Source organism: Haliotis rubra, unplaced genomic scaffold (assembly GCF_003918875.1).
Source record: "Haliotis rubra isolate DU_JTF1 unplaced genomic scaffold, ASM391887v1 Scf87, whole genome shotgun sequence".
Lineage (NCBI taxonomy): Eukaryota > Metazoa > Mollusca > Gastropoda > Lepetellida > Haliotidae > Haliotis > Haliotis rubra.
Window position 1 is genome coordinate 177945 of NW_025767601.1, and position 24966 is coordinate 202910.

Sequence of the window (24966 nt, forward strand, 5' to 3'; positions counted from 1 at the left end):
CCAATTAGAGTGATACTATCTCCCAATTAGGAGTTACTATCTCCTAATTAGGATACTATCTCCTAATTAGAGATACTATCTCCACTAGGGACTTAGCTATCTCCTAATTAGGGAGATAGTATCTCCTAATTAGGAGATAGTATCACCTAATTAGGAGATAGTATCACCTAATTAGGAGATATTATCTCCTAATTAGGAGATAGCTAAGTCCTAATTAGGAGATAGTAAGTCCTAATTAGGAGATAAAAAAATTCAGACTGTGGCACTAGGACGCTTCCGTACAAACTGGTTATGGAATGAGAATATTCATTTGCTGAAGAATTGTTACAAGTTTACAAAACGATACATAAACAGTGAGATCTATGAGTTTACTGTATAAGAGGATGAGACTGAGGGCTAGTGGCTCTCGCCGATGAGCAACAAAGGGATACACTACCAACCATTGTTTGGCATGATCATACAATTCAGGGATACCTCATCTTTCCTTGATCACTATCTGAGCAAATGGTACACAGCCTACAGCACAGCCGGCAATGATGGGGAGAGATAATTAGACTACAGATATATGTATATTCTCCCTACCTCATTTACACCAGCAAATAAACAACTCACACTGCAGTAGTCTAGAAATAGTGGATTAAGTTAAACAGGGTATTATAACAAAAAATACTGCAGTTTGTCAAAAACTTCTAACTTTACAAATAAAACATTCTTCCTCTTGCTTCCATGATTATATTTTACCAGACACATGTGCAAGTTATACATTTTGAAAGAAAACTAAGTTCTATGGATAGTCAGCTTCTTTATTGCAATGAGTGCGATGTTTCGGTGTAGGTACTAACACCGTTATCAAGCAAGTTAGTACCGGTACTACACCGAAATGCCGCAATCATTGCAATAAAGAAGTTGACTATCCACAGAACTTGGTTTACCTTCACCTGTACAACTTCTAAAATGCCTCTCAAAGAAGGTATACATTTTGAGTTCATTTAGTTTGAGCAATAAGGTTTAAACTTAATTTACTGTTAAACATTTGAGAGGTAATATGTGCACTCTTACTCCGGACACCTACTTACTGATAATTATGGCTTTCAGGTTTTGCTGGAATCAGTCTGTTACAGATTACTGATGTCCAAATTATTCTTCCATGAACTCATTCCATGGTGTTCTAGGAAATTATTTTGGCATGTGTCATGGAATGTCCTGAGGTCAGTGTCTCAAGATAGAAACGCTAAAATATGTTTGTGGTTACGCTCTTTCAGGTGTTCATGCATTTATTCTTAAACTTGGTATGTACATATTTTTAGAATGCAGCATCCTTTGAAATGGTTTTGGTCAAAAGTCAAAGGTCAAGGTCAGAATTCAGATTTCTGAAAAACACAGATATACAAACGTCTGATTCTGAGGCAAGGTTATGTCTACAGCAAGGAAACTTTCTTTGCCTTGTCTAATGTTGGTGCATGTCTATCACAGGTCAAGGTCATCTTTTGATATTATTGTAAAACATGGTTGTTTTAGTAATTGACAGTTACTGATGCAAATTTAATTATAAACTCTTGACACCTGGTATTTGTTGGATATTCATAAGTTGTCTTAAGTTCTTGAAGTAATATTTTGTAACTGAAGTATGATGTAGAAGCTTTGAGCAGACGGCAGCGAAGAGGTTGCTCCTGTTTTGGAGAACACTTCTAGTTACCATCTGGCAAGAGGTGTTCAATGCACCAGAGGTGTAGAAATCAGGATCTAATTATGCAGTGTTCTGAATCAATACATGCTCAAATATATGGTCGTACACTAAAAACCTGATGAAACTATATTTATACATTTTGTGTTCTTATACAGTTTAGCTTTGATTTCCCCTGACCTGAAAAGTTAAGGTACTGAAAACCTGATTCATTGTTTCAATATTCACCTGAATTTATCAATACAAAAAATGTCCTCTTTCAAAGACAAACTCCATCCAATCTCACACTCGAACATGGAACAGCCCCGGTTCTGTGTGAAGGCAGGTCTTCTGTCCCATGGTCGCATGTAGCATACTACAGAATATCAGAATATCACATCAGCTTCTTCAACCAAGAGTCTGGATGCTACTGGTGATGCCTGCTTGTTGATAAACGCATGCATAACACTACAGGCATCCATTTGTCCACCTGGCACCCAGCACCAAGAGGTTATGGCAGTTACTGAGTTATCTCCCTTTGAAAGATTTTCCCGCCAAACGTTTACATCCATTCCTTGATATGATCACAATATTGTGCAGAATCGTGACTGAAAATGAAGGAATGTACAATTACACAAACAGTTTACAAATCATATTCAAACAACAGAATCATATGAGAGGTATACAGTGAGAGAACATGTGATTGTGTGTGATTGTGTGTGAATGCATGAATGAATGTGTGAGTAAACGTTCACTTGTGTTCACAGTCAGCAATATTCCAGCTGTATCAACCTGTGGTCAACAGCAAGAGCAGCAATCCCTGTCTACACAGCGTCCCACAATAAGCCATTCTCTCACTGTGACCACCTAATCCCAGTTAGGTAGTTCATCTACTGGAGATCTGCTCTCCACTGTCATCTCCCCCACTTCTACCACACAGTTGAGACAATTGTGGCACTGTGTTCATCAGTTTCACACCTGAGAGTTCCTGGGAATTTGAACGACAGTTTACAAATACTGTCCGACTTGTTCGACTTCTGTTCAAACAACAGTGTATGGGTACCCGGTGGCATGAGAAAATAGTGTTTTAGTTTGTATACTTCACTGGGGGCTGATAATTACAGTTGAGTGAATACCTAACCCAAGATGGGGGATAATACCAATGAAGGATTCATTATTACTGGTTTTATCCCTAACATCATGAATTTCAACTAAATTTGCGATATTTTAGACTCTATCTCTCTTATTGCATTTCTGCAAATGACTCTTGATGATCTGGTGGAAATGAAATTTAGATGATGCATCCTTTATGCACCTGGCCTCAAAACACTTCACCCAAACACAACCCATCCACAAGTGTGCAGCATGCTCTTGGCATACCCCATTCCCACTCAATGTCCAGAGAGCTCAATGCAAGGTGTAACACAGTTCATACAGATTATCAGCCATTAAATATAAGGCCCTTTATAGGGCCTTATCAAGGTCTAATCAACACTTTTAAGGCCCTTTAGAAACACATAGAACATAAGTAGTTGAACAAAGACAAGGTGGGTAGAATGTGGGATCAACCATCAAAGGGAATTTACTATCTAAGCTATATCGCTGTGCTGAGAAAGTTTTGTTTCATGATGGAGATTAATTAATGCACATTGGCATTTTTTATGCATTAGTTTCCAGTTAAATTATAAATTGACAAGTTTTGCTAAATTTAGGGCCTTTTCAGGGCAAATCACTGGCAATTAGGGCCTTTTCAAGGCTCAAAACGTAATCAGGGCCTCTTTAGGGTAAAACACTCAAATTTAAGGCTTGTTCAAACCTGTGCGAACTCTGTCTAAAATAGTATAATTTTATTTGCAGTACCAATCTACCCTTGCCCTACAGGCCTTCTCACCTTCTTCTTGGGTGGGGGTGCTTCTTCCTTCTTCTCCTCTTCCTTCTTGTCCTTCTCTCCATCCTCTGCTTTGTCCTCCGCCTCTTCATCATCTTCTTCCTCCTCCTTTCCTTTCTTCTTATCTTTGTCCTTCTTCTTATCTTTGTCCTTTTTCTTATCTTTCTTATCCTTCTTCTTGTCTTTCTTGTCAGTCTTCTCCTGAAATAATGTAATAATGACAGTAACCACAATGATGATGACAGACTACAAACGTTTTTTGAAAATTAGCCCCTTAATTGCTGAGAATGGTATAGTCTGTTCCTTAAGGATAAATACATCCATATCTTGAATAATATTTGGTATCATTACCCACGTGGTCAACGTATGGGTAGTTGCATACTAATCTCGTACGTCACACGTGTGTCGTATCGCGTTGACCTGTGTCGTAACGACTTGACCTGAGATTCTAACGATTTGATTGGATAACCGATGACCTCTCAATTAGGTCACATTCTGACGTAACTATATTTTCATTCATAACAAACACGTGAATTCATTCATTCTACAACTTAAATGCATTGTGGGAATGTAAGCATCGAGAACGTTGCCGGGTCGCTGTTTAATTGTGAGTCTAACTGATACATTATATCCGGCTTTAAAACATAAACGCAATGTTTCCACCAGTGATGTTAATGTAATGAAGCAACTGCAAACCAAGAAACGGGTGCTACGGAGTAGTTTACTGTGGTGGAGGCTGTTCGAGGCGATGACAACTGTCATGCATCGCGGACGCCGGTTACCAAGGCAGTGACGCCATTTTGGTGTGACGCCATGCAAATATTGTACTACAGTACAAAACTCTTCCGCGAACCCCTTTATGAAACCGGTTTCGCTTGAAACCAAAATATTAACAAAAATACGCTATTTTTGTCAGTTTAATGCATGTAAGACGGGGAATAATAAATACACACTCAGTTCATTACATACTTAATTCATACCGAATCGTGGTTTTATGTTATCTGACCTTGCTTTCGCCGGGTCAGATACCACAGGAAGGACACTCGTTTCGTATAATTAGTATGTAATGAGACCTCGTGTAGTATTCTCTATTTATTATCAATGGCTTCACTGTTAACTCTTCCACATACCTCTTCTTCATCTTCCTCCTCCTCTTCATCTTTTCCTTTCTTCCCCTTCTTCTTGTCTTTCTTTTTATCTTTCTTCTCCTTTTCTTTTTTATCTGCAACACAACTTGACTAGCTTATCATTTCAAACTGCCCCTAAGACTAACAGGCTATGCTGCTATGACTACATCAAACCCATGACACATCAAACAAGAGTCATCAGAAGATGACATATCCCTCCGGCCCCCACATATTTGAAAGAACAAATCATCTGACAGTTACTTAAAATCCAGCTTGACTTTTTTTAAAACTAAGTCCAAATCATTTCAATGGAAATCATGAGAAATATAAATGCCAAAAATCTGTAAATAGCATTTGGCACCATTTCAAAATTTGCCTAATATATCTGCCAAGTTCTGTTGAAAGATACTGAACGCTTTTCGAGTTGTGCACTGGAAATAAAGCCCATCCCTCCCTTTTAGGACTAAGTCCTAATCGTTTCCATGGAAACCGGGAAAAATAAAGATGCCAAAAATCTGCCAAATAGCAAAAGGCACCACTTTGGCATCTGCCAAGTTTTGCTGAAAGATACAGTCAAATCCCGATGAGTCGAATGCCAGTGTCTCGAATATTATGGATAACTCGAAGTACCTGTCGGTCCCGACCATTCCCTGTTATAGTTGTCATCATTTGAATACCGGTAACACGAATTCGTCTCATAAATACACACGATGACTCGAGAAGGAAATTTGGTCCCATGAGATTCAAACAACAGCAATCTTGTATACATAAGCGGAAGTCAGTCAATGAGAAGTTGATTGGTGTAGCAAACTGATCCAATTAACAAACCAGCGCGGCTCACACCTTTCCGCCATTGACGGGTGAGTTCAAAAGGCAGATTTGTGATTTTACGGAAATCACTGTCTGTGCTAATCAGACTGGAACTGATAAGGTGCCCCTATTAGTGATAGGGAAATCATTAGGTAAACAAATGCTTAGGTGGAGGAATTAGGACTGGATCATCTTTTTTTCTACCCTCATAGACATACCTATGTCTCGAATACATCGATAAGTCGAATGTATTACTTGGTCCCCAGCGATTCGACTCATCGGGATTGGACTGTATTAAGAAGTTTTCCAGTTGTGCTGTGGAAACAAAACCCACCCTCCCTTTTGAGTCTGAATCGTTTCCATGGAAACCGAGAAAATAATAAATCACAAAAACCTGCAAATGGCAAAAGGCACCACTTTGGGATCTGCCTCACATATCTGCCAAGTTTTGCTGAAAGATATTAAAAAGTTTTCCAGTTGTGCTCCGGAAACGAAACCCACCCCTCCATTTTGAGACTAAGTCCGAATTGTTTCCATGGAAACCGAGAAAATAATAAATCATAAAAATCTGCAAATAGCAAAAGGCACCACTTTGGCATCTGCCTCACATATCTGCCAAGTTTTGCTGAAAGATATTAAGAAGTTTTCCAGTTGTGCTCCAGAAACGAAACCCACCCCTCCCTTTTGGGACTAAGTCCTAATCGTTTGTATCAGGCAGTCTTAGTTGACTTCAGGTTCAATCATTCATACTCCAAAGAACCACTGATGTTCTGCAGCAAGAGCTCCCACCTTTCTTCTTCTTTCCTTTTACATTCTCTTCCTCCACTTCATCTTTTTCTTCCTCCTCCTCGTCTTCTTCAACAGCAGCTTTCTTCTTCCCAAACAGACCCACACCCTTCTTTTGCTTCTTGTCTGAAAGAGATGTAGCTTCTTAAGTCAATGATGGCGGTGGGGTAGCCTAGTGGTAAAAGCGTTTGCTCATCTCTCCGAAGACCCGGGTTTGATTCCCCACATGGGTACAATGGAACACCATTTCTGATGTCCCCCGACCGATACTGCAGGAATATTATTAAGCGTCGTAAAACTAAAACTCACTCACTCACTCTTAAGTCAATGAATCCAGCAGGGGTACACCTACATTCCACTTAATGAAAATCTTATGTATTAGACTAAAAATACTGTTTTCATGTGGCTGGCTTTCCTCTGTAGGAGAATCATGACAGTGGTAGTGCTACACCTATTGTACATCTAGTGTGAAATATGTGAGTCCTGTGATGGTACTGGTGCCTAGCTGAACATAACACTGGATAGCAAGAATATGTATTTAACAGACGTTATTTCATTATAGATGACACCCAAGCAGGAGCAGTGACTTGATCAGTTGTATCTAACACATATGAACCAAACATACAAGAACAATCTTGGCACACAAATGATAACCTGAAAACACACCTTTCTCCTTCTTCTTGTCTTTCTTGCCCTTCTTTCCTTTCTTATCTTCTTCCTCCTCCTCCTCTTCGTCTTCTTCTTCATCTTCCTCCTCATCTTCTTCAGCCTTTTTCCTGGGGGTGGGAGTTGGTCCAGGCAAGGAGCGAGGCTGAAACAACCAACACTCTCAGTCACTACCAGACGACAAGATCAATGACGGTCAACCTGATCAATTTGGGATGAGAGGCATAAGCGAAGGTATGGTGTCTTGGATCAAAATTTGAGTTAATCTGGGAGCCAACCCTCCATCGGTGTACAATGGCTCAGCAATAGGATGCAACTCTGGTCGAGTCAGTCAAGCAAATTATCATTTGAAACAAATCATTGAAATGTCTAACAAATATAATGCACTAATAGTTCAAGCAGTGTTTATGTAATTTTTTTAGAATCTCTGACTTTGAGCTTTGATATCTGTGCAGCATTTGAACTGATTTTGTGTTTGTAGCCAGAATATTTGTAATGCAAACACTTAGAATTTGCATTGTATAAAGTAGGTCAGAAAAGGGTCAATTTGTTAACGATAAACTACAGTTGAAACAATAATGTGACATCACGGGTGTATTTCTTATATACACATATTAAGAAATACATGTTAAGATAAAAACAGAAAAGAAAAATGAAAGAATTTTTGAAATATGACAAAGAACACACAATATGTTTGGGGATAAGTTTAAAGATAAACTGTCACCATCCATCAACTGATATTTCTTTCTTATCAACAACGTCACGTTTCACATGGTTATCGCATCAACATGTCTGTTTGCCACACTCAGTAATCTTTTATCTACAAGATGGCCATTTATTAATGATGGATGAGACAATCCAGTGATTGACATCATGAGCATCAAGCCCAACAGTTGAGATAAGATGACATGAAGTCAAACAAGTCTCAAACATGTGGTAGATTGCCTTTGTTTATCAGAGATGCCAACCCTAATTCAGCCCAATTAGTATTTTCACCAAAAATGATGCCAAAATTAGTATCAACTTTTGCAAAGAATTTTCACATTTAATAAAAAATATATACCAGTAGATATTCTGAGAACTTGTTATTAACATTGTAAACACCTAAAGCAGTAGTAAGTATCCACATATAGATTGATACTGAATAAAATGTGGTTGAAATTAATTGTGTATGGTACGTATGTTATTTGATAATTTAATGTATTTTGTTTTGAATTCGTATATTTTTACTTCTATTGTAGTCACATATTTTGTGTTGTATTTTTCGTAACGAATATGATAAAATCGTATGGGTTGGCATCTCTGGAATCGAAACCTGGGCCTCCGACGTGACAAGCGAAAGCTTTAACCACTAGGCTACCCCACCGTCCGGCCATTGTTTGTGAGAAGCATAGGTTGTTTGGGGCCTACAGTCTTTGTGAAATAATCCTGTGTTAAGATGGTGAATAACAGACAGCTGAGATTGTTCTATTGCAACTAACTCATTTCCATTTCTATCAAAGATGCCCATTTCTAATTATAGATTTTTGCGATTTGTTTTAGAAATGTCCCATTTTGTTCAGTTCATACTTACCAGTTTCTGAAAGTTGCTACAGAAACAAAATCATGAAGATACAATGTCAAAACAACAGAAGGATTTACGATCAACAGTACAAAATTCAGCCATGAGAAGCACAACCACTATCAGTACAAGACAACTGTCACCACGTTAGATATCACACAGCCAGATTAGCTACATGCTACAACGTGCAGTAGGTTAGTATGGTGTCAACTGATGCAACTGAGAAGAAAATGTTGCTGTGTCAGGAACAAGCAATACATGTGCCGTGCGTGAAGAATACAATACCTGTGCCCCGTTCCTCAAAGCGATCGTAACCCAATGACAATCGTAACTCCCATACTTTAACATAGACTTACGACAGTCGTAGCGCTACGATCGCTTTGAGGAACGAGGCCCTGGTCAGATATGAAGTCATCATGCCTGACATTATAGGAAACAACTGAAAGTGTTTTCAAGGAATCTGCAATCCTTGTGAACTTAAACAATTTATTGCCTTACTCTAAACTCCATGAAATGCTAATGATCTGCAAACACAAGGAAATGTCAGACTCCATGAATGATTCAGAAACTTATGAGGAAAAGCATGTGTTGTGATTATTGTCCAACAGAACAGTGCAGTGCCAACCAGTTGTCTCCCCTTGATCACAGCACAAACCTGGGGCTACCGAGGAATGTCGCTAAAATCATATATTGCAGGTATTGTCTGTTATTGGTTTCATCACCTTGTGTACTGATCAAGCTGATATAACATTAAGAATTTTATTTTGATTTGATAAAAAGATCAAAGGAGAAGTTTAAGGACAAATTGAACATTTGACAAGCTGAACTCGACTCTGCCCAGCCTGGTGCTGTGACCAAAGATGGGATCTGATAGTGGTGTTAGCTCTGTGGTGCCCCACCCAACACCTTACTTGGGGGTCCTCATTCTCCTTCTCATCGCTTAGTTCATCATCCCCCTCTTCCTCCACGCCATTCTGCAGCTCCTCCACCTTCTCCTCCTCACTCCACTTATCATCCTCCTCCTCCTCCTTCCTCCGGATTCCCTTCTCCTCCTCATCCTCCGACCCTGCCACCCCCTCGTCCTCCGAGTCCTCCTGTGAGCAACAACTAGTCTAACTGGCCAAGCCCAAGCAGCATCATGCATGCAGATTAGGAGCCTCTGCTATTTTGTTACACCATTGCCATGGCAACCATCAGACCAGTCATAAATACATGCTTGTTTATGGCAACATGTGATGGTTATTTGGATTGTGATCGAAAACACTTTCAAAGTATGTCAGGATATTGCCCGACTTAGATTTTTGCTCTTACAAATTAACCTCTGACAATCAATCATAGAGAACTAATATACCATTCTCATTTTCCAATCACAATAAACTGTCGAAATTACTGTACTGACATCAACTTTACGAGAAACACATCCACTTTCTTATGTGCATAAAGATTTCCCTTACTCCTGTAACAAAGGAAGCAATTGCTACAATGGGTGCTTTCTAGCAGTCTGTGCTCTGAAAACGCTTGAGTTTTGATGGTAACGATTATTTTCATGATCTTTTGTGACTCATATACAAGCAGCTAACTGCACATCTCCTAGTGCAGTTTTCATTAATGCCAGATATCTTAGCATATGCAAGGTAATAAATGTATCCTTCTAACCTGACTGAAACAGAAATCCTCAGAGACAATTGGGTTCTGACTTCATGTGATTCCTGTCGGAGGTCAAGGTCAGGAGAGGTCACCAAATCAGCATGTTGCCATAACCAAACCTCACTTACCACTGACCTGATGGTGGACTAACAGAACTAGTTAAGTATTTACTGGTGTATTGTCATCTCTGAATCATCAAGATTCCATTAGTTATGACAAAATGTAACATCACCTCATGCTCTCAGAAAACATATTAAAAATTCATTGGACATGTTTTGATATGTCTCAAAATAATGTCAAATAAAAACTTTCAATTTTGACTGACATACAGGTCCAGTATATTTGAATGAGAGATGTACTCAATAAGTACTTAGATGCAGGGAGATAATCTTCCCTGTCAAGAGAACTATTCTGATACCAATGTTAGTCCTCCCATTACTCATCCCAACATACACACATTCATGGCATATATTAATACATCCTTTGATACAAACATACAAAATCTCACTGATATGTAATGGTGAATAAAGTATCTTCAATTTGAGCATAAAATTGAAAATTTAACCATTTGACTTGGCTTGATTTTCAGTCTTCAGTGACATTTGCAATTGCGAACAAGAATGAGTTGAAACGTAACAATGTTTTGACAAGACTGACTGACTGACTGAGTATGGTTTTACGCCGCTTTTAGCAATATTCCAGCAACATCGGCGTGGGGACACCAGAAATGGGCTTCACACATTGTGCCCATGTGGGGATTCGAACCCGGGTCTTCGACGTGACGAGCCAACGCTTTAACCATTAGGCTACCCCACCGCCCGTTTTGACAAGAAGTCACAGTCCATGGCATGAACGACATGCCAGCCATGCCACTACCAATGGTCCCAATAACTCAGTCAGAAATATTTAGGAAATTCCTGTCATGATTATTTTCGACAATGGAACATCACAAAATCTAGATCAAGATGCAAGCCGACTTCTCTCTAACCAAACCAACATGAACACACTATCACTATGCATGCAACACAGTCTTCACTTCTACACACAGTTGGAGGACACACAATGGCTACCTTGGGTTGTGGGGCCTTCGTCTTGGGAGATCCTCTGGGAAGTGGCTGGGGGGTGATTTTCTATCAGAGGGGTAAGAAAGCAAGAGTGTTAATGGTCTATCTGTTGCCTGCGTCTTGAAGTACAGGAGTGTTCATGTACACAAACCTTGATGTGAAAAATGTGATGGTGTCACTATCAATACCTGGGATTCAGATGGGTTCATTTTCTTAGACAGTGACAGAAGATTAATTTTTTTTTGCTAATGATATAAAAAAAATATTTCCGATTAGAATTTATTAAAAGAACTGGAAATATCATAATCCCATTTGTCTCAACATGAATGCAACAGAATCATACATTCATACCACTTGGAGCATATTCACAACTTTAGCTGCCGTGTATGCTAAACCAAATTTTACATACTAACATCAACTATGGGCCCAGGGGTACAAGAGCTCTCTAAGGTTGGAGATTATTAAAAACTGCAAAAACCTGAAGGAGATTGCGATTGTGTAAGATATTCTGATTTTCACTCACAAACTGTGAATGTCAGCCTTTTCATGATAAAATCTTACATTATTTTGAGATTAATCAGATTATTAGGCCAACATTTCTCCTTGAAACATAATTTAGACTCGATAAATTATCTAGGTTTGTGTACATGACTACACAGAAGAAAACTCAAAGTGGTTATTACTCTAAACTTTAGACTATCTAAGGTTTACTACATCAGTCATACATTAAGATGGACACATTGATATAATGTCGGTAGAGAGTTGCTTGGTCCAGGAAATGTTGGACATCCTTCAAGTTGCTGGATGTAACATCTCTAGTCACATGGAAGACCAAACATGGCTGATGCTGGTGTGCTGAATGAAAACACCCATTCCTACCTTCTTCTCCTTCACCACTTCCTCCTCCTCTTCTTCCTCACTTTCTTCTTCTGATTCTGACTCCTTCTTGTCTACAGAATGGGCAAAAGTTGTATTAACACAAGTTGCAAGACACAAATCACAGGAAAAAACATCAAAACGTTTATGGTGCTACGTCTTCACAATAAGAGAAGTGGTTAGCTGCATAACATATGTATTACAGTTTCCAAAATCTGAAATACAAGTATTTGCAGAAACACCTATTTTTGTATTGTCCTTATCCACCCTGCCCACTCACCCATCTTGTCCTTATGTGCCTTGCACATCCACCCATCTTGTCCTTATCCACCCTGCCCACCCACCCATCTTGTCCTTATCCACCCTGCCCACCCACCCATCTTGTCCTCATAAACCCTGCCCACCCATCCAATCTTGTCCTTATCCACCCTGCCCACCCACCCATCTTGTCCCCATACCCACCCCCACCCACCCAACCCTGCCCACCAACCCATCTTGTCCCCATAAACCCTGCCCACCCACCCATCTTGTCCCCATAAACCCTGCCCACTCACCCATCTGGCCATGCCACTTCCCATCCAACCCATACTGTCCTTCCCTCCCCATTACACCCATCTTGTCCTGTCCATCCCACCCCATTACACCCATCTTGTCCTGTCATCTTGTCCCGTCCCACCCCATTACACCCATCTTGTGCTGTCCATCCCACCAAGCTCCAGCTGCTCTCACCATCTATCTTGATGCCAGGAAGCATGCTCTTCTGCAGTAGATTTGCCTGGTTTTTCAAGTTGGGCAGTGTCGCATGGCCGTTGAGCACCGGTAGTGTGCGGTTGTTGCCTAGCGATGGCAGCGTCCGGTTCAGTGACATATTGGGACTCGGCTGTACAAACAGGTGTAGGTGAGGTGAAATTACAAAAAAAACCCACATTCTTCTCAAGAAAACAACTTGCCGATTATCAGTATCTTCACATGGTTAGAAAATCTAAATTAAGTTAGAAAACTGGGACTACAAAATCCTTACAAGCATTCAGAAGTGTTTACTGATTGATCGGGGGTAGTTATTGGTGTTCAGAAATGACTGGCAACCAACAAGGATTTTTCTAGAAATGTAAAAGTACCTCAAGTGCCTTTGGCTAGCAAACTGAGAATACATTGCAATACTGCCCAAAACTGTATGTCACAAATTCTGAGAAATTCAGGTCCAGATAAACTCCTGATGAGAGGAAACAAATCCACTGGGCCTCACTTCCCCACCTTTTTCCTGCAATAAAAGGCCGGCCCAAGTGACTTACCATGGTCTGCCTCCTTCGATCCCTCGCTGACACGCTATTGTTGAGGTCGAGTCCCTTTAATGTGTGATTCAATGTTCGTGCTGCTTCCTCAATCTCCACTTCGATGTCAGCGTCTTTGTCCTGTATCCGTTTCCGTGCCTTCACAATCATGTGACAGCCTCCACACGACACCTGCAATGGGTGAGTGAGTGAGTTTAGTTTTATGCCCCTTTCAGCACTATTCCAGCAATATCACGGAGGGGGACACCAGAAATGGTTGTCACACATTGTAACCATGTGGGGCATCGAACCCGGGTCTTCAGTGTGACAAGTGAACAATTTAACCACTCCTAAATGACCTTTCATCCTTTCAGAGACACAACATGCTGGCTGCACTGATTAACGGTGAGATAAAGTCTAATGTCATGTACCACTTACAAGTTACATAGTTTGTGACAGTGCTTCTACTTGTTTTATAGTAATTTCCAGCTTAGAAGCCACAGTCAAACAGGGATAATACACTCAGACAAATAACAATCAGTGCTTGTGTTCTTATTTTCCATTTCTGGTGTAACCTGCCATGACATTGCCAAAAAATTGCTAAAAGCAGTGTAAAACTAAACTCACTCACTGCTGTTTACTTATCAAATTACATAAATTAGAATATTTAGTACATTAGTTAATATACCTATCACGATGTAAATAAATTATTGACTTACCATTTGCACCTTAAACTTTGTAAATCGATCTACCCTATGAGGTTTGAACTGATTTGAGAAACTCTCCTGTCCGAGCCCCAACTTTCCGTGTCGACCATCGCCACATGTATATAGCTGACTGCCCTCTGGAATGTGATAACAAAATATCTTCAGACCTGTTTCCACAAGACATAAAACGACATAAAACACATCAAAGACTCTCTAAACTTAAAGTTGACAGATGTTTGTCTTCTGCAAATTTTCACTCCCTTGAAGTTAAAAACTGTAGAAGCAAAAGTTGCTTATGTTTTCTTAGACATTTATAGACAACATTCCAGACAAGTTACATTATCTTACCTCACACATAAATGTCGCTTCTGATTGGCTGAGCGCTCTTCTATTATTTTCAATGTACCCCGCTTACAAGCGAGTAACATTTCAATTTACCCCGCCGTCAATGGCAACTCATTTAGTACTTTGTAGTAGTAAATCTTTATCTCGAATAACATTGAATCACGTATGATGTACGGAAATTACAGATGTTTTGCGAATGCAAATCGATGGAAGGGAGATAACTATAAATCTGTTTTTCTTGTCAGCAAAATCTAGCGATGGCTACAAAAAGATTTATACCCGTGCTTCAAACAATTCAAAATTAACATTAAGGTGTTCGGTAAGATAAATCGTTGTTCACTGGTCCTCAGGGCCCATGGGTTGATGTGGTTCTCGATGTTTGTTTATGTTACGCTCGCCCTTCAGGCTCAGGGAACATAAACAAACATCGAGGGTACATCAACCCATGCCCCCCTCGTGACCAGTGAACAACTTATAATGTTTTAGTGAAATACCAAGTAAGAATCTTTGCCTTCTCCAACTGCTAATCTAACAGTCAAGCAAGAACCTCTGCTCTCTCCACAGACAAAACTCCCATTCTAACAGTACAGATACCTGAGACAATAGCTGTGATGTTTTCCCCACAGGCTATATGTGTGGCCTTGAACTCTAGTTTCAACAGGTGTGGCACGGCAGTCTGTAGAACCATAGTGCCATGCCCCAGCTGGCCGTTAGCTCCCTCCCCAAACGTATACACTGACCCACTCTCTGAAAACAGGAACATAGATGCAGACTGATTTACATCTAAGAATAGTGAATATATTATATTGGGATAATTCAGCAGCATAATTTTAACATTATTATAGTCTGTCTGCAGTGAAAATGTACCGATGTAATTCACTCTAAACAAAAAAGTAAATCGAATAAAGTGAAATTAATTTTACCTTGCCAATTGAACATTTAAATCTCAGAATTTTATTCAACTTAGGATAAAAGTTGTTTAACAAACTATCATAGTTTCAAATCGCTATTATTGGTTCGTATTACAAGGGGGTATGTACTTTAAATGAAACACCGAGAACAAGTAGGGTTGGTCTAAGTTAACGCTCATCACGTACCACACGTGCATTTGTTTCACTGTTCCATCTACTGCCCTTACCCCCTTATAATACAAACCCATAATAGCGATTTGAATCTATGATCGTTTGTTAAATAACTTTTACCCTAAGTTGAATAAAAATATGAGATTTAAATGTTCATTTGGCAAGGTAAACTTATGAGGATTCGCAATCTTAATTTCACTTAATTTGATTTACTTTTGTGTTTAAAGTGATATTCATCGTTACGTTTTCACTGCAAACAGACTATAGTATACAGTACTTCAGATCAGTCTCACATTTCAAAATCTGACAAGAAATAATCCCTATCATTCAGTTAAGGGACCGCTCATAATTTATGGCTAGGGGGTTGATATTGATGATGATTTTAAGGGTGGGTGGGGGTGGGGTGTCACCCATTTTTCTTCTGAGGGAGGTGGGGTGGGGTCAATAATTTTGTACTTGTACAGGGGGTGTCACTTATATTGTACATGGCATGCAGGGGGTCACTTGTACATAAATTTTATGGGGAAAGGGACATTCACATTGTATCATTATAACACAGAGACAGACAGACAGACAGACAGACCCACCCACCCACGACGCATACGACCACGACGCGACGCACGACAATAACACACACACACACACACACACCATATATTATGAACGGTCCCTAAATATGCTTTGATTAATCTAAATGGAAAAAACAACCTAGCTGAATTCCAGTGATATCCATCCACCCATATATTATTACAATATATCCAAGGATATTACAAGTGAATTTATTAAATGTAACAAAGATACATATCTGTTCATATATACTGCATAATCACGATAATGCCAAACTGTCTGGTGACAATGACAACATAACAACAGACCTGTGAGCACCACTGTGTGTGACCCCCCACAGGCCACCCACTTGACTTTTTCTGTGATGGAAGACACGTGTTGAGGGGTGGCGTATTCGGCCGGGTTGTCCCCCAGGCCAAGTTTGCCATTCTCCGTCTCACCGAATGTGTACAAGTCACCACTCTCTGGTAACAGAAGCATTATGATAGAGACAACCTTGCCAATCCATGATTTCATGCACTACCTGGGAGATGCTGAATGCAAGTACCTGTACACACAAAACTGTAATTATCTTCAGGTCAAAAAAGCATACCTATAAAACTGAAATTGCCAATACAGAATCTTCATATTTCTTTCATTTCTTATATACTAAGTAAATTTGTTTTTGAACATTATATTACTATCACAAGAGGTTTCTCATTAGATGTTAATTTAGAAAGCCACAATAACTCCGTGCGCCTAGTGGCAGCAAGAGTTGTATACTCTCCAGGGAGTTGAGATTGATAATACATCGATGTGCCGTTGAGATTGATATCCAATGATCGAGGGAAAATACCAGCATGAAGATCTTTAAGCATGCACCAGTTCCGTGATGCTGATGGTGGATATATGCGCTTATATAAATATCCTATAATAATAATAATAATAATAATAATTTCTGTCCTTTTTAATAAATCACATAGCATACGAGTACAGCAAACTGAAGCAAAACATTCACATCTCCATTATAAAACACATAATATTGAAATTCATAGAACTAATATTAAACAAAAAAGCAAATCTGATGCTCATATTATCTAAGCACATGATAAAAGTGCCACAAACAACTAGAATAGTATATTTTGCCAGGTTCACAATAAGCACTGCACGGACAAGAATATGAGTGGACAATCATGGTCTCACCTGTGACAAGAGCTGTATGGTAGTAGCCACATGATATACACACAACATTCTCCTCAAATGGAAGCTCCTTGGGGGTGGGGACCTCTGTGTCGTGACCCAGGCCCAGCTGTCCCTCACTCCCACCGCCCCACACAAACACCCGACCATCCTCTGAAACACACACAATTCACTACACTGTTCAAAATGCCACATACACACGTTTCTTGTTTCCCATCGACAATGACCTTTTGAATTTTCTTGATCCTACAGTTTGCGTTATTTTTAGTCCTAAATTCCAGTTCCGTATTTAAAACCTTTTGTGTTTCTGCAGTTTTCCTTTGTGATGAACCCATCATGATGAGAATTAATGGTAATGACTAATTCAAACAAGGCCACATAAACCTACTCTCCTTATGTTTATACTTTTGCTTTTCATAACTAGCAAAATGTGAAAGATTGATTTAGCTTCTACGTCTTCCCAAATTCTACCTTCCCCTTTTTTCACAATGTGCTTGGGAACACTAACACTTTTACATTTGACCAAAGTTATAATGAAGTAAATGGATATTGTGATCAGCAATGATACTGTACTACTTTAAAAGTACCTACAGATTTAAAATGTACAATTTTCAGTATAAAGAAGCATCCCAAGCTGTCAAACATCTAATAGTTCTTGTCAAATATGCTAAGTTATGAAGGTGATACACTGTGTGTAAACATCAGTAAATATATATAGTATGCCAGTGGACTGTCTGTAAGTCCATGGAATGGCTGAAAAAGAAAAAGCACACAGAAAATAATTACATAATGGAAATGAGAAACCAAAACATATTTGAGAAAACAGCTATAATAATCCAATGGAAACATTCATGTGGTGATGATCTCACATGACCCATATGGATGTGTATGTGGTCTGTGTGTGGAATGATAACAGGAAACACTCAGTCCACAGATGCATGTGTGTACTCATCCTAGCAACTCTTACCCATGTTAGGAGCGGTGGGGTAGCCTAGTGGTTAAAGCGTTGGCTCGTCAAGCCAAAGTCCCAGGGTTCAATATCCCCACATGAGTACAATGTGTGAAGCCCATTTCTGGTGTCCCCCGCCGTGATGTTGCTGGAATATTGCTAAAAGCGGCGTAAAACCAAACTCAGTCAGTCAGTCTTACCCATGTTAATCCCTGTGGGGTAAATGATGACGTACACAGTATCGTCCCCACCTACCTGTGAGTGCCACGGAGTGCTCCACACCTGCCCCCAGCATACAGTACACGGCACAGCATCTAGAGAGTCTATATGGCTGGGTGTAATGATGGCGTACACAGTATCGTCCCCCACCTACCTGTGAGTGCCACGGAGTGCTCCACACCTGCCCCCAGCATACAGTACCGCACGGCATCTAGAGAGTCTATATGGCTGGGTGTAATGATGTGACACAGCATACAGTATCACACCCCCCCACCTACCTGTGAGTGCTATATGGAGTGCTCCACACCTGCCCCCAGCATACAGTATGGCACGGCATCTAGAGAGTCTATATGGCTGGGTGTAATGATGGCGTACACAGTATCGTCCCCCACCTACCTGTGAGTGCCACGGAGTGCTCCACACCTGCCCCCAGCATACAGTATGGCACGGCATCTAGAGAGTCTATATGGCTGGGTGTAATGATGGCATACACAGTATCGTCCCCCACCTACCTGTGAGTGCCACGGAGTGCTCCACACCTGCCCCCAGCATACAGTATGGCACGGCATCTAGAGAGTCTATATGGCTGGGTGTACTGGCGTCGTTTATCCCCTCTATACCCAGCTGACCCTCACCATTAGCACCAAAGGAAAATAGTTTACCAGACTCTGAAAAAGTACGAGTTTTTAGAAACATCTTAAAGCCTTGAATAACATATGTAATTAAGCATAATGAACAACAATACATTGTTTCTATATTCAACCTCACCAAAACAACTTGGTACCATGAAAACCTGTCATTCAAAATGGGGATTAATTACCAATTCTTGCTGAAGATTCTTGTGATTTTACAAGAAAGTGTGGCTTGCATTATAGAAATATAATGTAACACAATGTGCACACTTTAATTTCACTTAGTTGATCTATGCAAAGTAAGCACTTTGCTATTAACATTAATAACTCCAGTAACACAAAATACCCTATCATACCCCATGGTCTGGTTAGCCAATCAGATACCCTCCAATACTAAATGGTGTGGCTTGCCAATTAAATACCCTCCAATACTACATGGCTTGGTTAGCCAATCAGATACCCTCCAATACTAAATGGTGTGGCTTGCCAATTAAATACCCTCCAATACTACATGGCTTGGTTAGCCAATCAGATACCCTCCAATACTAAATGGTGTGGCTTGCCAATTAAATACCCTCAAACTACATGGCCTCTCCCAATACTACATACATGGCTTGGTTAGCCAATCAGATACCCTCCAATACTAAATTATCAGACTTGTTGATCAACAGCAAAGTTTGCCCAGCCATAAAAATATAATTTGACAAAATCAAAATCCTCTAAACCAGACATCAGGACCTCACTGAAAGAAAACTCTCAGAAGGAGAAGCTAAAGAAATCAGTCAACATAACCCTTTGATCAAATGGGTATTACATCTTGTCTGCCTATGAAGATCTAATGAAGCAACTGGCCAATTTCAATCTGTAACCAGTCAGTTGGCACATTTTATTCCTTATAATCCTTATCCTTGCATGTTCTGTACATTTGGCTTCAGAACCTGCGTCCACGACACCAAAAGGCATCCATAGTGTAAACCTACCTGTTGCAATTACTGAATGATTCCGTCCACATGCCACTAGTTTCAACTTTTCGGTTTTTATAGCTGTAACACAAAGATGGATTCATTTCAGTATATAATTAAATGAATTCATATTTTTAAAGCCATTTAATTACCAAAAAAGGAATCATACAACATCTCAGAGACTGAAATGAACCATTTTCAAGATCCACTGAGATAGCTTAATATTACCATGGCAACATGTATGTTGCTTTTAAATAAGCGACCTTTCTCCTAAAAAATCTCAAAGTTTGGAAATTAATTTTCAATTTCCCATTTCAGACAATGACAACAATCAACTTACATTTAATACAGCTAGGTTTGGTGGCACTCCTAACTTCAAGCAGGCCCAGCTGGCCCCAGTTGTTGGACCCAAACATAAAGATACGACCACTACCTGCAAGAACAAGAAAAGGTGTTTGCTCGTGTTAACAATGTCTTTTCATCTGTCTTGAATTGAATTTCAGTCAGATGAAGGATTCTGGCACATCTATGGGAGGTAATTATCTACAACAAATTGCAGCACCAGAGACCTGTAGGCCAACTTGTGCTGACATGACTGATGATAGTTGATGGTGAGTCAAAAACAACCAACAGTTGGTTAACTGGAATAATTTCATCATGACGATACTGGGGCGCAATGGATCCAGTATGACACGAATGTGATACACATCACAAATATTGGGTAATAATCATGAATATTCGGTTATGAATTCAATAGTGAGTGAGTTTGATTTTACGCCACTTTTAGCAATATTCCAGCAATATCACGGACGGGGGACACCAGAAATGGGCTTCACACATTTTACCCATGAGGGGAATCAGACCCTGGGCCTTCAGCTTTACCCAATAGGCTACCCCACAGCTTTGAATTCAATAGCTAGTCAGCAGCTGATGGCATATTTAGTGAAACTGACATATTGACATGCTTTGACCATGTTGACAGTGTTTGTTTATCATAACAATGACCAGTGACCGCAGAGCACCTGAAAACCTCTCACAGGATCTCTGTATAGGTACAATACTGATTGGGCAGCATTCATGGTACATATGTTAACAGTGTCAGGTGTAACAGGTCCAATACAGGTAAGCTGTATTCATGGTACATACGTTAGAACACATCTAACAGTGTCAGGTGTAACAGGTCCAATACAGGTAAGCTGTATTCATGGTACATACGTTAGAACACATCTAACAGTGTCAGGTGTAACAGGTCCAATATAAGTAAGCTGTATTCATGGTACATGCGTTAGAACACATCTAACAGTGTCAGGTGTAACAGGTCCAATACAGGTAAGCTGTATTTATGGTACATCGTTAGAACACATCTAACAGTGTCAGGTGTAACAGGTCCAATACAGGTAAGCTGTATTCATGGTACATACGTTAGAACACATCTAACAGTGTCAGGTGTAACAGGTCCAATACAGGTAAGCTGTATTCATGGTACATACGTTAGAACACATCTAACAGTGTCAGGTGTAACAGGTCCAATACAGGTAAGCTGTATTTATGGTACATACGTTAGAACACATCTAACAGTGTCAGGTGTAACAGGTCCAATACAGGTAAGCTGTATTTATGGTATATCGTTAGAACACATCTAACAGTGTCGGGTGTAACAGGTCCAATACAGGTAGGCTGTATTCATGGTACATACGTTAGAACACATCTAACAGTGTCGGGTGTAACAGGTCCAATACAGGTAAGCTGTATTCATGGTACATGTACATACGTTAGAACACATCTAACAGTGTCAGGTGTAACAGGTCCAATACAGGTAAGCTGTATTCATGGTACATACGTTAGAACACATCTAACAGTGTCAGGTGTAACAGGTCCAATACAGGTAAGCTGTATTCATGGTACATACATTAGAACACATCTAACAGTGTCAGGTGTAACAGGTCCAATACAGGTAAGCTGTATTCATGGTACATACATTAGAACACATCTAACAGTGTCAGGTGTAACAGGTCCAATACAGGTAAGCTGTATTCATGGTACATACGTTAGAACACGTCTAACAGTGTCGGTGTAACAGGTCCAATACAGGTAAGCTGGTTCAATGTTTAACCATTCAAGGTCATGTCAGCGATACTGAAACATAAGTTGTTACATATATCTTACTTGTAATAAGGGCTGTGTGTTCATCTCCGCATTCAATCTGTAAAACTTTGTCATTTTTAACCCAAAACTTGTTGGGTACATTATCTGCAAAGAAACTCTTCCCAAATGTGAAAATTGCCCCAGTTTCTGAAAACAGAAAATAATAATGAATCTAGTTTAAAAACTGTAACATCTGTATAAACAATCATTGTTGACATCATTCAATATAGAAAACAACTACATATATATCATGTTTATGTCTCGAATCTTGTGTAGCAGAAACAGTGTAAATGTAACATGTGCCCTTACTGGATTCAATTATTATAAAGGAACTGTTTCGTTTGAACATTACTAGTATTCGTAACTATGGCTTTGTACTCGCAAATAAATTGTATTGCAATCTATTGCCATTCAGGTACCCGTATTGCGATATGAATTGCGATATATTGGGAGCTTTAGTGTTTGACAGTGAGTGACACTAATTGTGCATGTCAATCCTATTTATACATTATAAGTTCTTAAACATATATGTTATGGTTCTGATAACAGCAATCTCAAAATTAGGCTGCATAGTCATGGATTCCATTTTCTATTTTATACAATTTATAGTATTACAGTATGCAGTTTTGTTGAATAACGAAGGAAAACATCTGTTGTGAATGAAAGTATGTGTAGATTTAATTTAAACCACAAAGATAATCACAAAAACTTTCATATATGTTCTTTACCCAATATACCAGTCCTCAGGAAACATATTGCAATATGTATTGTTTGAAAAGCCTATTGCGACATACTGGTAATACCGTGCAGTCGTATTCGTAACTTGGGGCACAGATACAAAGCATCTTAAGAACATGTAGAATGTGCTCTTCACTAAACACTTATTTCTGCCATAATACTGTATCTTGGGGCCATATTTAGCAGCTGGAATGAAATATCACCCAAAATAGCTACTTAACAAAGGTTAATCTAAAATTAGGTAATACTTGCAATGAATAGGACTCAAATATGGATACCATGGTGACCATGTTAAAATCTGATTTAAACGTCTTGAATAACTACAGATGTCATCATTGGTTGAAACAGGTAAGTGAAATTTCACGTACATTGGATCAGTGGTTTCTGTTTATATCCAACTGTAGACAACTGATGATAGATATACAAACAGGTCTTCAAATAACCTATCTTGACCTTCAGTCTGAAGTACTAAAATTCAAATATTAGTTTCGGATAATATATCAATCATGTCAAAGATTCTTAAATCTCAGTTGGTAGTTATGCAGCACAAATATTTTGAAAAGAACTAATTTTCTGGACTAATGTACAGAAAATATTAACCTCCCCTGTATATATTTCATATGTTTTGATGACTGTCCCAATATTATACAATAAATATTTATCATCCTCCTTTAAAAGACAAAATGCATTAATAATATTCTATTATACATTTTCATGTTCATGACCCTACCAACATATGTATATTATGTTGTATGATCCTTTGCTAGACACCCTCATAGTTCAAATCGTGTCATGTGTTGAAGCACACCCATATTCCCACTGACAACTACCTCATCAATGACTGATGAGCGGCCCCCAAATACGCATCAAGTGAATATACTGGGACGAAGCGCGCCTATAATCACTCCTTTGCGTTTGAATTTTGGAACATGCAATAACGATACGCTATTTAATGCACACATCGCATTTCATTTAATTTCGAATTTAGCATTAACTTCATTCCAGTGTCAAAGATGCCGAGGTAGAAGTGATGAATGAGTGGTATCTACAGCAACTGGTGTTTAACGAGTGACTGTCATCTGCAAGTATGGTCATGTATTTGCATTCATTTCCATGTTCGTTGTCTTGAAATAATCTCCATGACATTTGCTTGTCTTTTGTTCATAGAAGCGGGATGGTTATTCTCCAATTATGAGAACAAAATTATACACCCTGCTCAGAAATCAAAGACAATAGCTAGATTACACACTGTTATTACACACCGAGATCATCACAAACACATTTTCTGACTTTTGACAGCACTTTCGCGCTTAGTCATTTCTGCATTATTTGTACGCTCGTTCACCGATATAAACACACAGTCTATTTGACAAGTGTATCAGTACACATTCCCACAATGTTTAAGTTGAAAATGACCAACCTAACACACATAAACACCAGTAGTGTAGCCTACCTGGGATATCCGAGTCGTCAGTCGACGCCATGTTCGTAACCTAAACAACTTCCAGAAATGCCCGGATGAAGCACCTGCAACTTCCGTTCAAACCACGTGCGTTTGTTTACATCGGTCCGCGCAACTCAAAGCGCGTCTTATTCGGGACTGCGTACATTTTTAACATGAGTCAAATAATGATCATAATAATAAGTTTTATCCAAAAGCATATTTAACCAATGTAAAAATCATGATTTCAGTAAATGCAATATATAACATATACATATATATTTATAGCATGACAAATCATAAAAAAAATCATGAACCTTCTTCAAAGGCCTTTGTGAAATTTGTGAAAGCACAAACACTTCAGATTCAGATCAATTCCTTTTCGGAGTGGTTATGGCCATTTTTAATGCATTACCACAATCTGTAGCTGGTAACGAGAAAACAAGTTGTTTATTGATATTTGGATCGATTGTCTCCAGCCTGGTAACGAGCTGCGTTAGAAACACACACACGCAAACACCAAAACATACACCTTAATGAATGAAGCCGTGTGTACCTCAAGGTTGTGAATGTATGGTTTGTTCTCATGGGATTTTTTGGGAAGAATCTATTGTTCTCAGCTGTATATATAAAAACAACTA

At 39.3% G+C, this 24966-nt stretch overlaps 1 protein-coding gene across 1 annotated transcript; it reads right to left on the reverse strand.

Moving 5' to 3' along the window:
* Positions 1 to 288: 288 nt before the first annotated feature.
* LOC124263153 (X-linked retinitis pigmentosa GTPase regulator-like) lies at positions 289 to 24377 on the reverse strand. Its single transcript, XM_046697720.1, has 19 exons — positions 24338 to 24377; positions 22168 to 22293; positions 20342 to 20434; positions 20020 to 20082; positions 18920 to 19075; positions 17243 to 17392; positions 16369 to 16524; positions 15006 to 15158; positions 14079 to 14203; positions 13381 to 13551; positions 12818 to 12968; positions 12092 to 12162; positions 11219 to 11278; positions 9413 to 9595; positions 6941 to 7085; positions 6278 to 6400; positions 4682 to 4773; positions 3555 to 3752; positions 289 to 2271 (listed from the first exon to the last, which is right to left on the reverse strand). Exons 1-19 carry the CDS (start codon positions 24366 to 24368, stop codon positions 2248 to 2250), a joined length of 2271 nt encoding a protein of 756 aa, XP_046553676.1. The 5' UTR covers positions 24369 to 24377; the 3' UTR covers positions 289 to 2247.
* Between the last annotated feature and the right edge of the window lie 589 nt (positions 24378 to 24966).